The sequence below is a fragment of the Sander lucioperca genome, chromosome 17 (genome assembly GCF_008315115.2).
Source record: "Sander lucioperca isolate FBNREF2018 chromosome 17, SLUC_FBN_1.2, whole genome shotgun sequence".
Classification (NCBI taxonomy): Eukaryota; Metazoa; Chordata; class Actinopteri; order Perciformes; family Percidae; genus Sander; species Sander lucioperca.
In genome coordinates this window covers 21,099,581-21,114,793 of record NC_050189.1, presented here as the reverse complement: position 1 = coordinate 21,114,793, position 15,213 = coordinate 21,099,581, and the positions used below count along the sequence as shown (strand labels likewise).

The 15,213-nt window shown below is 39.5% G+C and overlaps 1 protein-coding gene across 1 annotated transcript in view; it reads left to right on the top strand.

Moving 5' to 3' along the window:
* The window catches only part of LOC116034141 (hemicentin-1-like), a 1,482,957-nt gene that overhangs the window by 68,633 nt on the left and 1,399,111 nt on the right, over positions 1-15,213 (top strand). The window contains exons 12-13 of the mRNA XM_035993823.1: positions 4,683-4,689; positions 5,547-5,888. Coding sequence (XP_035849716.1) covers positions 4,683-4,689; positions 5,547-5,888 — 349 coding nt within the window. The remainder of the gene's footprint in view (positions 1-4,682; positions 4,690-5,546; positions 5,889-15,213) is intronic.

The window sequence follows — 15,213 nt, the reverse complement described above, 5'->3', positions numbered from 1 at the left end:
CAACATTTTAGATATCTGAAAACAGAATTCTTATGAAGAAGAACTTCATAGACCAAGGACAATGGGAGTGGCAGGAGAGGAGACAAGGTGGAATGAAAGGGACTTGTGATGGTTGCCGGAGGTGAGGAGGTGGAGCGGGGGGAAGCAGTGGGTGACAGTGGTCAGGTGCTGGCAGGTGAGGCCGGTGGCGTGAAGGGGGGTGTTGAGGGGAATTTGGGGGATGGAGAGCTGCTGGGCAATTTCAATGTCCAAAAATGTTTTGACCGCTCCAGAGTCAACTAGCACCTGCCAGGACAGGGAGACCTCCAGCAGGAGGCGGGGATTGGGAGAGGTTTGGCTCACCAGAGCTTCCATTGCTACTGGCGAGCTGACTCTTTTGGGCGATCCGGGCATGAGGAAATGAAGTGGCCAGGTTTACCACAATAAATGCACAAGCCGGCGGCATTCCCGTTCATCGGGGGAGAGGCGAGTTCGACCCAGTTGCATGGGCTCAGGTGGAGGCAGAGAGGGAGGGGCCGGAGGTGCCACCGAGCGTAACTGGGAAGGCGAGGGAGCAGGGACCTTTGACGGTAAGGGGCAGGACCGGGAAGAGGAGGAGAGGCGGGACGCACGCTCTCGTTCTCTTTCCCGGAGGCGATTATCTAAATCAATGGCTGACTCAATGAGACCATCGAGAGTCTCCGGCTCGTCCCTGGGGACTCAAGGCAAGGGGCGGCGGTAGCAAGCGGAGCTAGGTTGGACGCGGGAGTACGAGACGGGGCCAGAGGACTTACTGGAGGGGTCGTGCAGGTTGAGATGACGGGGCTTAGTGCTGAGGTGCCGGACCTCCTTGATCAGGGAGTGAAGCGCCTCTGTACCTGGGTGACCACAGCAAAAAACAAATCCTGGGGAGGGGGGTTGGAAGGGGAAACAATGATCAAGCGAGGATGGTGAATAGATCCGGGGTTCAGATACTGGTCTTGATTGGAGCTGATAACTGGCAGGTGAGTACGGCAGGAGAGGTGATGACGAGATGAAGAATAGGTGGGAAGTCAACTGGCCGGTGCAGGCAGGGGGGAAGGGAGAAACAGAGAGAGGCAGAGCCAACAGAGAAAACGGCAGGAGACACAGTGGAAAACAAAACAGAAAACTCACAGCCAGCCGATCCCAACCATCACACCCCTGGTGTCTGTTGTTCTGTGGTGTTTTAGAGACGCTGACTGAGGAAGAGATCAGATCAGCTGTTCTAATCTCAGGAGATGCTAAGACTTGAAATATTGATTAGAAGTTTGTTTAGCTTCATGTGTCTCAACAACAACTATTGACCTCGTGGGAATAAAGTCCTGTGTTATCTCTGTTAATTAACATCCCTTTTGCAGTGTTACGCCTGATGGAGGTCTTTTGAAATACCATGACTTTTATTGATTACTATTGTTTATTATTGTTTTTCAGACCTACCTATGGTAACAGTTGATCCTCGACATGATGTCATTCTGCCATGTCAGGCTGCTGATTCCTCCATCACAGCTGTAAAGTGGACCAGACCTGACCTGGAGCCTGATATCGTCCTCTTATACAGAGATGGACACTTGAATACAACCCACCAGAATCCATTCTTTAAGGACAGGGTGGAGCTGGTGGACAGAGAGCTGAAGGGCAGAGACGCGTCTTTAATTCTGAAGAATGTGAGCAGACACGACAACGGAACATACAAGTGTCGAGTTAAAACTGGTGATACTGACCTAATCAGCATCATCAGTCTGCAGGTTTCAGGTGAGGTAGTCTCTCTCAGAGAGTATTTCTGAGTACCAGGTTGTAGCTGCAGCTCCTCTAGAGTCTCCATGATGAGTTGGTCCCAGAGAGTCAGACAGAGAGAGAATCACTTCAAATCATCTCAACATTTAGAGAATATTTTAATAATTTTAATTTCAGATTTCCAGAATCTTATTTTAAATATCTGATATATATTGTGACTAGTACAAATGTAAAATTAACTTCAATTAGAATTATGACTAGAAGATAAAATAAGATAGACTTTATTAATCCCACATTGGGGAAAATCTACAGCAGCTCAAAAGAAATGTAAATGTGAACACATCAGAATAACACAAATACACATTAATAGATAAAGAGACATAAGATAAACATATACAGAAAGTATTATAAGAAATAGGAAAAATTGAATTGGTTATAATAATAATAGTAGTAATAAAAACACTGTAAACACCCTTATATAAACATACAGTATATATACACAGATATACAGATGAGTGAGATTGTTGTTGTTGTTGTTGTTGTTGTTGTTGTTCAGGAGAAACAGAAATCTACAAATCATTTCTGGATATCTGATTTTTTTTTTATATATATCTGAAATTGAAAGCCATGAATAACAAAGTTTTACAGTTTTATATCTATGAGAGCAGCAACACATTTCCTACAGCAGGACACCTGGAGTCTGTTGTTCTGTTTTAGAGACTCTGACTGAGGAAGAGATCAGATCAGCTGTTCTAATCTAAGGAGATGAAGACATGTAGATAGTTAGACCTGAACTATTTATTAGAAGTTGATCAGCTTCATGTCTCAACAACTGTTTTTTTTTATATAACTTATATTATATATATGACAAACATACATATAGCATCTAGCTACATATTGAACAACAATCACATAATCTATGGCAGCAACAACTGTTAACTTGTGCGAATGAAGTCTTGTGATATCTCCGCAGTTGTGACTGATTCATTAACATCCCTTTTGCAGTGTTACACCTGTCTTTTGAAATACCATGACTTTTATTGATTACTATTGTTTATTATTGTTTTTCAGGCATGATTGTGGTAACAGTTGATCCTGGAGATAATGCCACTCTGCCATGTCAGGCTCCTGATTCCTCCATCAGTGTTGTAATGTGGACCAGACCTGACCTGAAGCCAGATATAGTCCTCTATTACAGTGATGGACACTTGGATACAGACCACCAGCATCCATCCTTTAAGGACAGGGTGGAGCTGGTGGACAGAGATCCGAAGGACGGAGACGCGTCTTTAACTCTGAAGAATGTGAACATCAACGACACTGGAACATACGTGTGTCTAGTTAAAACCGATGGTTCAACACGTAAAAAGAGAGACACCAACTCTGACCTAACCCTAACCACCAGAACCGTCCGTCTGTTGGTTCCAGGTGAGTAATTCTCTCTCAGAGAGTATTTCTGAGTACCAGGTTGTAGCTGCAGCTCCTCTAGAGTCTCCATGATGAGTTGGTCCCAGAGAGTCAGACAGAGAGAGAATCACTTCAAATCATCTCAACATTTAGAGAATATTTTACTCCTGTAAAAGAACTGTAAGAAAAGTTACCTTAAACTTAAAGTAGTTCTTACTTTCAATAAACTTTCATCAAGTAAAAACAAAATGACTCAATAATTGACACTTGAAAAATTGTCTTAGATAAAAGTAAAAAATAAGTCATTACAATGTTTAGATCGATGATCATTTCAGATATCTAAAACATCATTCTTCCTCTCCAGAAACGTTTTAGAAATCTGAAAACAGAATTCTTACAAAGAAGAACTTCAATTTCAGATACAGTTTAGTTGTTGCTAGTCATAATATTAATTTCAGATATCCAGAACGTTATTTTAAATATCTGATATACATTTTGACTAGTACAAATGTAAATGTAAACACATCCGAAATACACATTAAATAGACATAAGATAAAAATATAGAGAAAGTATTATAAGAAATAGAATTAGTAGAATTAGATATAATAATAATAATAATAATAATAATAATAATAATAATAATAATAATAATAGTAGTAATAAAAAAAATGTAAACACCCTTATAAACTAACAGTATATATTCACAGATATACAGATGAGTGAGGTTGTTGTTGTTGTTCAGGAGAAACAGAAATCTACAAATCATTTGTGGATATCAGATTTTTTTTTGGATATCTGACCAGCTTGCCTGTGACGTGCTGTGTTGTGATTGGTGGATTTAAACAATAGGAAACAGATGTTTTAAACCATCGTGGTGCTGCACTCACACAAATATATAACAGTTTTATATCTATGAGAGCAGCAACACATTTCCTACAGCAGGACACCTGGAGTCTGTTGTTCTGTTTTAGAGACTCTGAGGAAGAGATCAGATCAGCTGTTCTAATCTAAGGAGATGAAGACATGTAGATAGTTAGACCTGAACTATTGATTAGAAGTTGATCAGCTTCATGTGTTTCAACAACAACTATTGACCTTGTGGTAATAAAGTCCTGTGATATCTCTGATAATTAACATCCCTTCTGCAGTGTTACACCTGATGTAGGTATTTAGAAATACCATGACTTTTATTACTATTGTTTATTATTGTTTTTCAGACCAGATTCTGGTAAAAGTGCATCCTGGAGATGATGTCATTCTGCCATGTCGGGCTGATGATTCCTCCATCAGAGTTGTAGAGTGGACCAGAGCTGACCTGGAGCCAGATATCATCCTCGTATACAGCGATGGATGCTTGAATACAACCCACCAGCATCCATCCTTTAAGGACAGGGTGGAGCTGGTGAACAGAGATCTGAAGGACGGAGACGTGTCTTTAATTCTGAAGAATGTGAGAAGCTACGACGCTGGAACATACGAGTGTCGAGTTAAACCCAATGATACTGACCCAATCAGAAGCATCAGAATCATCCGTCTGCAGGTTCCAGGTGAGGTAGTCTCTCTCAGAGAGTATTTCTGAGTACCAGGTTGTAGCTGCAGCTCCTCTAGAGTCTCCATGATGAGTTGGTCCCAGAGAGTCAGACAGAGAGAGAATCACTTCAAATCATCTCAACATTTAGAGATAATTTTACTCCTGTAAAAGTACTGGAAGACAAGTTACCTTAAACTTAAAGTACTTCTTACTTTCAATAAACTTTCATCAAGTAACAACAAAATGACTCAATAATTGACACTTGAAAAATGTGCTTAGATGGAAGTAAAAAAAAAGTCATTACAATGTTTTGATCAGATATCCAAAACATCATTCTTCCTCTCCAGAAACAACATTTTAGAAATCTGAAAACAGAATTATTATGAAGAACTTCAATTTCAGATACAGTTTAGTTGTTGCTAGTCATCATTTTAATTTCAGATATCCAGAATGTTATTTTAAATATCTGATATACATTCTGACTTGTACAAATGTAAATGTAAACACATCCGAAATACACATTAAATAGACATAAGATAAAAATATAAAGTATTATAAGAAATAGAATTAGTAGAATTAGTTATAATAATAATAATAGTAATAATAAAAAAAGGAATAATGACGATATGTTCTTTTTGACTAAGAAGAATAGAAATACGGATATCTGCAATAAATAAATAAAAAAAAATATATATATATATATATCTCCAGTATAGCTACTAAATGTTAAAACTGCCTGCCTGTGACGTGCTGTGTTGTGATTGGTGGATTTAAACAATAGGAAACAGATGTTTTAAACCATCGTGGTGCTGCACTCACACATAACAATACCATGACTTTTATTGATTACTATTGTTTATTATTGTTTTTCAGACCTGATTGATATAACAGTTGATCCTGGAGATGATGTCATTCTGCCATGTCAGGCTGATGATTCCTCCATCAGTGTTGTAAAGTGGAGCAGACCTGACCTGAAGCCAGATATAGTCCTCTATTACAGTGGTGGACACTTGGATACAGACCACCAGCATCCATCCTTTAAGGACAGGGTGGAGCTGGTGGACAGAGATCTGAAGGACGGAAACGTGTCTTTAATTCTGAAGAATGTGACCAGACACGACGCTGGAACATACGAGTGTCGAATTAAAACCGATGGTTCAACACGTAAAAAGAGAGGAATTGATCCAATCAGAACCATCCATCTGCAGGTTCCAGATCCAGGTGAGTGAGTCTCTCAGAGAGTTTTTCTGAGTATCAGGTTGTAGCTGCAGTTTCTAACATCAGAGAGGATGAAGACTGCTCCACTATCACACATTTACTGACTCATATGTTTTATTATCTTCAGGTTCCATGGTTCTTATATACGTTGCAGTGGCAGCAGGTGTCATTCTGTTTTTTGTTAGTATTGTAGTAGTTGGTGTCCTGATAAGATGTAAAAGATGTAAGAACAACAGATCAGGACGGCCTGCTGCTGATGAAGCTTCGACCGATCAGCTCCTAGACAACCCCCAGTGCTCTCTACCCCTGACTGTTTTCTCATGTCCATGTACAACATGATTTTCATTACTTCTGTGGGTGTGAGGTCATGTGCAGGGGTCTCATTTATAAAACTGTGCGTAGGATCCTTACTATAAGTGTATGTACGCCCAAAAGCCCAAAATGGCGTACGTCAAAAAAAGTCAGATTTATAAAACCATGTGTACGCACACCTGTAAGCAATGTTCTCTTTATAAATCAGAGATTACCTACAAGTGTGCGTACGTGAATCAGCCTCTTATCCCGTCCTGTACACGCCCATTTTTAACCATAAATAGTCAATGCAAAGCACCTTGTGAATGCTGATAAGCATGTTAATGACACTGGCAGTTGTTAGACCGAATCATGACTGGCGCAGAAAAAGCAAAAAACTTCTCAGATGTTCAGGAATTGCTGCAAATTGAATTATAATTTTAGCCTGTTCTTGCACAGTGTAGGGAAAGCTGATCTATAACTACATGTATTAAAAATACGTCCAAAACAGCAGGCATTACGGCACTTGGGGAAAGCTTCGATATATCAGACGTACTGTATATAATAAGATTTAACAGAACTATAATATTATATCCAAACAAGCCTTAATGAAAAAGTTGAAGATTATATATAAAATTTATTAAAAAAAACACTTAGCTGTCTGACATTTCCCTCTGGTTTCCCCCAGAGTGGCGAGGACCTGTATTTGGACCGGGATGGCATGGTTCCGGCGCGTTGCCCTCTCTACTGGACCCAATTCAGTACATAGATCCAAGAGCACAGCTTTAGGGAATTTAAATCGGCATATTAGCCAGTCATCGTCACGGTCCCTGAAGTCTCTTTTTCTCCTGATTCTTCCATTAGCGTAGTCCTCCTGCAGGGATAGCAGTGCCACCATGCAGCATTACGCACAGGTTCACCACAGTATTTGTTTACAGCAATTTGTGATTGTTAACACCTTGCCAACACAGCATCAACTAGTGGTATTCCCCCATGACATTTGATGATATGTGCACAGTATTAAAGACAGCTATTTAGTTATTTACACTGTGTTCTGCCGTTATCTAATGCTAGGGTATTTAAATGTTATCATGTATTCCATGCAGTCGGGCCATCTCCTCCTCCTGCTCTCCGTAGCGGACAATGTGACGGCGAGACAGCGCCGATTAAACATTAAGAACACATTTTTATTAAAGATTTGAGTTGGATTTTATAAGGTGTTTATGGAAGTATCACTCAGTGCAGCAAAATAACACTGCTGGATTTAATGTTCATGGTAACGTGGATGATATGGAGTGAAAAAATGTGCGTGAGGCATCAATACTTGAAAATATTACGAGTAATCGTTTTTCCCATTTACTTTCTTCAATCTGACTTTAGTTCACCACCTCACCATCTGTGTCGCCAATTCCCATTGTCTGCCAAAAGGTGCGTACGCATGGGTCAGAGTTTGCGTGGAGGACCGCACATTCTCCCGTCAAGTTTGTTTTTTATAAATCACAACCTTTTGCGTGGGAAGTGGCGTACGCACATTTTCAGCCCCGTTTTGTGCGTACGCCACGTTTATAAATGAGACCCCAGATCTGCTATTTGGTCTGTTTGCCCCCCCCCATCGTGGTGGTGGAGGGGTTTGTGTATCTGAGTCTGGGATCTGTATCATCTGGAGCGCTGAGCTCCTGTAGGGTCTCTCCATGATGAGATGGTCCCAGAGGAGGAGAGAGATTCACTTCAAATTAACTTTACCTTTTACAGAACTAGAATATTTACTTGAGTAAAAATTGCTTCAAAGAAATGAAAAAGGTTTCAATGAGTAAGGGATAATGTAGATAATGTAGGCTGATTCAAGACCTGATTTAAGTCCTGATCACCCTGTCGGGGTTGTATTCGCTGTAACAACCGCCTCGCTCTACATTATCCCGCTTATTACATGGCTACCTACCAAATAAATCAATAATTTGACACAAAATGTTGATTTAAAAAGGAGTTTATTTATTTAAAAACGATTGTATTGCTTGCGCTAAAGAAAATAGTCTGTTCCGTCTCTACGGTAGGAATCCTGCATTTATAGCAACGTTAACTCTGTAGCTGTTTAATGCAACCCTTCGTCTATTACGCAACACCACCTTACGGGCTGCGGTAGAAGCTGTATATTTTATGGGGTGCTGCCGTGGTGGACAAAATATCATCATAGACCATATATAAAGATGTGGCGATAGGCGCTCACCAGATCTGCTGTCATTGCTTGAATTGGAGGACAGAAGTTGCTCCACGTTTCCCCACTTTTTGCCACAGTTGATAAATTATCCGAACCTCTTTCAGTGGATTGATTGATAGCTGCCCTCCAGTGTGAACAGAACTGTGTCCATGGCAACGCTCTGCTTTGCATGGCAACGGTGTGTTATCCTTAGCATTCAACCAAGCCATGTAATAATTAGGGCTGTCAAAATAACGTGTTAATTTCGATTAATTAACCTGAGAAAAAATAACGCAGATTAATCCATTCCATATTGAGGTTTGATCCGGAGCCGTTCTAGCCACCATTGGACTGTAAAATGAAGGAGGGAGACGAGAATGTGCTGCCTGGATCATTAACTGGAACATTTACTTGTAAAAATCTTCTTCCTGCCAACCCTGGCTACCGAAATCTGGAGCCACTGATATGTCTGCTCTTCTCTCTGATGCTCTGAAGACGATACAGACAACACAAACACCGCTGCACGGGACGCTAGTTAACACTATACTAGACAGCAGCTAACGTTAGCCTACCGCTAGCTAGTTAACACTATACTCAACAGCAGCTAACGTTAGCCTACCGCTAGCTAGTTAACACTATACTCAACAGCAGCTAACGTTAGCCTACCGCTAGCTAGTTAACACTATACTCAACAGCAGCTAACATTAGCCTACCGCTAGCTAGTAGCTGGGTTAAAAACGGTTAAAATGCTGACAGCTAACGCTAAACGGTGTAAAGTTTGACTGTGTTTCACTGTAGAGGATTCAACACCGGTATGTAACAATCTGCAGCTGCCGTCGGAGAAACAACACAGACGGTGTGTTCAATAAAACTGGTAAACTACAGCCTCGTCGTGCATTTGAAGTTATTCTAAACAGCAATTTACTAGTGAAATAAGATATTGTTATTGTTATACATTATTATTGAATCATTTAATTTTGACCATATGGCCTTAGCAATAAACAAGCCGCTCTTTAATGTCACCAACTGTTGTTTAGTACCCTTCTTTTTCTTTTCTTTTTTTACTTTCATAAAAAGTATCGGTTCAAGCACCGTTAATTAGTAATAATATAATATAACAAATGCCTAACAGGTCTGTCTCTGCCTTTAGAGAACTAGAACATTTTACTTGAGTAAAAGTACTGTTACTTGGGACGACCTCTAGCTCACCCGGTAAGAGCGTGCGCCCCATGTTATATATTATCTGGAGCTCTGAGCTCCTCTAGGGTAGGCTGAGTCCTTTGCAGCAGTCCGGGTTCGAGTCCGACTTGTGGCCCTTTGCTGCGTGTTGTCCCCCATCTCTCTCCCACCTTTCCTGTCTATCCACTGACACTCTGAAATAAAGGAAAAAAAACTCAAAAATAATCTTTAAAAAAGTACTGTTGCTTTAAAAAAAAACAAAGTTACTTAACTAAAAGTACTTTTACGATGAATGAATTGTAGTAAAAAACAAATGTTGGCGGCTTATTTCATAACTGAAAATTGTGCTCAGATAAAAGAGAAGTCAGTTAAAATGTTCTTTAAGAGCAGAATGAAGCAGAAAACACAGAGATGTTCAGACAATATAAACTCAGCAGTAGTACACAGAAATACTTTGCTCCATTAAATGAGCAAATGTAATCCATTACTTCAGCCCAGCTGATATATTACTGCAAGCTTTTAACAGAAAATTATGTTTCTTTAGATGTAAATATCAGCAGACACAGCCACCACCAAATATCTTCTAATCAGGTGTAGAGAGCTCTTCAACGTGTCATATGTTTGTGTGTTTTGGTAATAATACATTTTATATGGAGGGAATTTTGAATTATTGTTTTCTGCTGGGTAATGTAAAGCCTTGTGTGCCTTCTAAGGATGTTATATTTTCAGCTAATGATTTAATATAAACTAACATTGAATGGTTTAAACTGAGGAGTTGATGACATTGTGAATATTGTTGTTATTGTAATTATAAAATCATCAAGAAAACCAAACATGTAACCACAGAGTCAGTTGTGTTGTAGTAATGTATTGTCTGTGGATGTATGGCTGTTTGTATATGGCTGCCAAGGTTATGGTTAGGGTATAGGTGGTTAGGGTATAGGTGAGTGAGTGTGGGTTAGAGTTATGGTTAGGGTATAGGTGAGTGAGTGTGGGTTAGGGTTATGGTTAGGGTATAGGTGAGTGAGTGTGGGTTAGGGTATAGTGAGTGTGGGTTAGGGTTAGGGTATAGGTGAGTGAGTGTGGGTTAGGGTTATGGTTAGGGTATAGATGAGTGAGTGTGGGTTAGGGTATAGGTGAGTGTGGGTTAGGGTTAGGGTACAGGTGAGTGAGTGTGGGTTAGGGTATAGGTGAGTGAGTGAGTGTGGGTTAGGGTATAGGTGAGTGAGTGTGGGTTAGGGTTAGGGTATAGGTGAGTGAGTGAGTGTGGGTTAGGGTTACTAACTACACTATGTAGTTCTTTTTAAAAATTATATTTGGATTATTTTTCTAGAAAGGCCTGACCAGGGACTGGGGTTGCAAATTAGCCAATTGGCTAGAAACCTTTTATGCAACACATCTACACGTTGTTATGGCTTTGACTATGATAATTATGTATGTAATAATGTGCGCTGCATTGTCCCTGACAAATAAACTAATAATAAAAATAATAAATCTGATGCAGCTTAGAATATCTCAGGGGAACATAGAGGACCAGTCTGTCTCTAAATAAAACCTTCAACTGGATTATTATCTATGAAATAGATTAACATGATGTTTCTAAAGGAAATGTTATGAAATGTGAACTATACCAAAGTGATGATCTTTGAAATCAGTTGATAATTATTTAATATGAATGAATAGATGAAATAATGATCAGAGACATGATGGAAGTTAATAACTCAGTTTTAACATTCAGATACATTAATGCGCTTTAAACTGTTTTACTATTTTATCTCATTCTGATAAATACTTCTTTTTGCTACATTTGGGTTCTCAAGTTGTTACTTTTATATATTCATTGTTGTGCTTTTTTTATGCTTTGAACACAAATAAAGCCGCTCCAAATATCAACCTGATATTGTGTGTGTGTGTGTGTGTGTGTGTGTGTGTGTGTGTGTGTGTTATATTAATATGTTAAATGTGTAGAGGAGGAGCAGAGACTGGGGGAAGGATGTGATCCTGAGAGACTAAGATCTGAATCTGATGGAGGTCTCTGGTGTCAGCTGAAGACACCTTTGTCCAACATGTCCAGTAAAGACGCAGACGCAATACTACAAACCATAGGAGAAGAATTCAGTTCTCAGAGCTGCTCTACCTTTGACCACAATCAGTATAAACAACCAGACGTTTCACGGCGACCATGCATGCTTACGATAATAAACATGAAACCCATTTTAAAGGTTGCTCAGCTCTCCCAACTATCCTTTAGAAAACAATCTGGTGATGCTTTGCCCCCCTCTGGTAGACCTGATATAGAATGTGAAGAGGATTCAGGTAGAGAAAGTTTATTTTCAATAGAAGTGAAGCTGTTGAACCTGTTGATACATGTACTGTTGATCTAGAAACACACACCACGCCTGAGTTCCAGGTAACCGCAGCAGGTGAAACACAACTCCCCTGGACGGTGTCCATGTCCTGTTGATGCAGGTCTGATGCATGTTTTATCACATGAATAAAATTCTACTATTTCGCATTTCAGAACTGTTTTTAAGTACATATTAATAATGGAAAGCCATTCTTACCAGTGTATCTTAATTGGGAATCAAATGAATGCAAAGAAAGTTACTTTATGAACTTGACTTTAGGATTTGTAATTGTTTATTATTTATTTATTTATTTACTGTAAACAAAAGAAAAGTGTGTGAATCTGTCATTATTGCACAATTCCTACAAGTACCAAACTTAACTGAGATGTAACACTAACACTTTGCTTATACAGTACAAACAAAATGGTCCAAAACTGGATGCCTCAGCAGGACATTTGTAACATTTATGTTTTTCTAATAAGGAATGTAACAATTCTCCTGGACAGAAAAGGGGGCGGACAATGTCCCAGATGACAAAAACTGTCAAAAAAACCTGATACAAACATCACAGTCCTAAAACCCTATGCTGATATACATAGTCAATATAGTGTGCAGTTACCTCTAAATAATTTGGATTACTCACTGACCTTGATCACCGGTTAATGAGACAGCGTTTGCAGCAGTTCGAGTGTGGCTGCTTTCTCCGTGTGGTACAGGCTGTGTATGTGTGAAACTACTGTCCCCTCGACAACTTTTTAAAAGTAAACTTTCCATTCAGAATCATATTGGCATCCATTTTGGCGTCTCGCGCTCGCCATCCACACAAAACGTAACGTTAGCCTACTACTCTTTGGCCGGCTCGTAAGCCCAAACAAGTGTGTGCGCATGGTGTGCGGCGTGCCTGTTGTTTTGTTTCCGGTGTTACACCGAAATCTGTGACCCATCGAGATCGGTGTCCCTCTACCTCAACCTGAACCAAACCCTTGTCCCTAACCTTAACCACGGGGGGGGGGGGGGGGCGCTACGCTTTTAACAGGAGGGACACAGATCACGACGGGTCACAGATTTCGGTGCAACACCGGTCTAGCTAGATCCGGTGTGGTGTTGTAGTTTTTCTAACGTTACTAGTTGTTGCAACAGTGATAAAAAAATTGTCGCTGTTAAAAGCAGATTCCGATTAAATTTTTTCTAACCACTTTACGGCACACACAAATATTTATTTTCTATCTTTTCTTTAATAGAACATGTGTTGAACAGATAATGGATCACTATAAAATACAACTATATAAATTACTCCTGGTGGGAAATTAACACACATCTAAAGAGCAATGTTAGAACCATTTCCTTCTTCTCACATCCAATATCCAACTAAAAAAATTTGATAAATTTAGCAAACTAAACTTCTGTATGTATGAAAACAGGGAAAACAGGTAATGGCAATAAAATTATATATAAATAACAAATAAAAAAATAAATATAGCCTTAATGCAGTTTAAAGATATTTCTCAAAACACACACACAGGCCTGTTTGAACGTCAACAGTAACGTTACCTGAAAACAGCGTGTAGTTCCTTTTTTTAGAAAGTTTGCTTTATGTGTCATTGTGACACATAAACGTGAACACGTTGCTGTCAACGGGCTTATCTGCTAACGTTAGCCACCGACGGTTACCTCGGAACAATCCAGCAAATAGACGGTACCCTAGAGTGCCGTTACCTGAAACAGATGGTTTACTGTCACCGCTCATTTTACAGTTTAACAACAAAACTAAACTCTTTAAAGATTACTACGTTTTTAATGTTGGTTTTGATCGGTATGCATCCCCACTAACCTGGAAAGCATTTTAAACCGTAACGTTAGTACAGCGTCTCCTACAGCGGCCAGCGGGGCGTCAGAGGCAGAGGGACCACAGCGTTAGCTAATGTTAGCTTCTTGTCTCATCTAGAGTCTGATAAACAGTAAATTCATCAAAGTCAGTGTGCCCAACACTATTTTCCGATAAACTGTAGCTGTCATATTTCACGGGACGGTTTTCATGTTCCAGTTTTTCAGCCTCAGAGGGGAGAGAGAGCGGCTGACTGTTGGAGCCGTGTATAATTACGACTTCATGACATTTCATAAACAGCTGATGGAGCGGCAGTGCGCCGCTGCTACGTGCATACAGCGGAAACCCTGCATGTGCACGTGTGATGTTGCTGTTGCGCCCGAGTGCATTTGACCGGCATAAAATCAGCATATGTCAGTCTGACCGGCAGGTCAATGATAATCGGCCAATTCCGGTCACCGGCCGGTCAATTGGTGCATCTCTAATATATATATATATATATACACACACACTTGTTCCCAACTTTGTTTATCTCGTATGGACAGTTTATCAAACATTGACATACTAACTGAGATGGGATCTGTGTCGTCAGCTGTTCAGTTGCTGACTCTAGATTATTTGACTTCCTTTAGGGTCACCCGGAGGGATGTACGTCACTTCCTATAGGTTCCCTGAGCGGGAGGTAAGTCACCCCCCTTAGGGTCACCGAGAGCAATGTAAGTCAAGTCAGTATTTGATCGTCTGTCCTAAAATCCCAATTTAAAGAATATAAGGGTTGGCAAGATGAGAAAATTGAAAAACTTTGAAAAAGCTTTTTAAAGGCATCCTTGAGTTTCGTTAAAATGTATATTTTGTGTTATTGTACATTTTATTTAATTTGAAATAGGATTTGCACCATTTTGTTTTTACAAAGATAGGACCAAATGGACCTAAAATGTCAAGTGGTGTAACCACAAAGGAATGATAAATATTTAATATTTCATCCACTACATTATTTGTGAGTGCACTCATACAAATATAACTATTTCAAAATTTCACTCCAAAATAGATTTTATAAGGATTACTTCTAAATTTGAATTATATTTGTTATTACAGTATTAAGTGGTAGATGTGCTAGAAACTTTTCTTTTCTAAATAATCTTGGAGAAATTGTGTAAAAAGTCTTAAAAATGTGTTTTTACAGTGGAGTAGAGTATTACATTTTATCAAACATTAATTTACTTGCACATGATCATATTTAAAGATAAATAAAGACACAAGCCAGTTACACCACCTTGTGACACTATCAAGCACTGCAGTCAAAGTAGTTTATTGAACTTGCCGTTTAATTTCATTTCAATGACAAATATTTCATTGAGGTAACAATTTACTTTATTAGTGGTTAATACTCATTAGATTAAATTAAACAACTAACATCTTAACAAAGTATGTGTATGTGAACAGAGTGTGTGAGAAAGAGGTAGATAGGAGGGTAAAAGAGAGAGG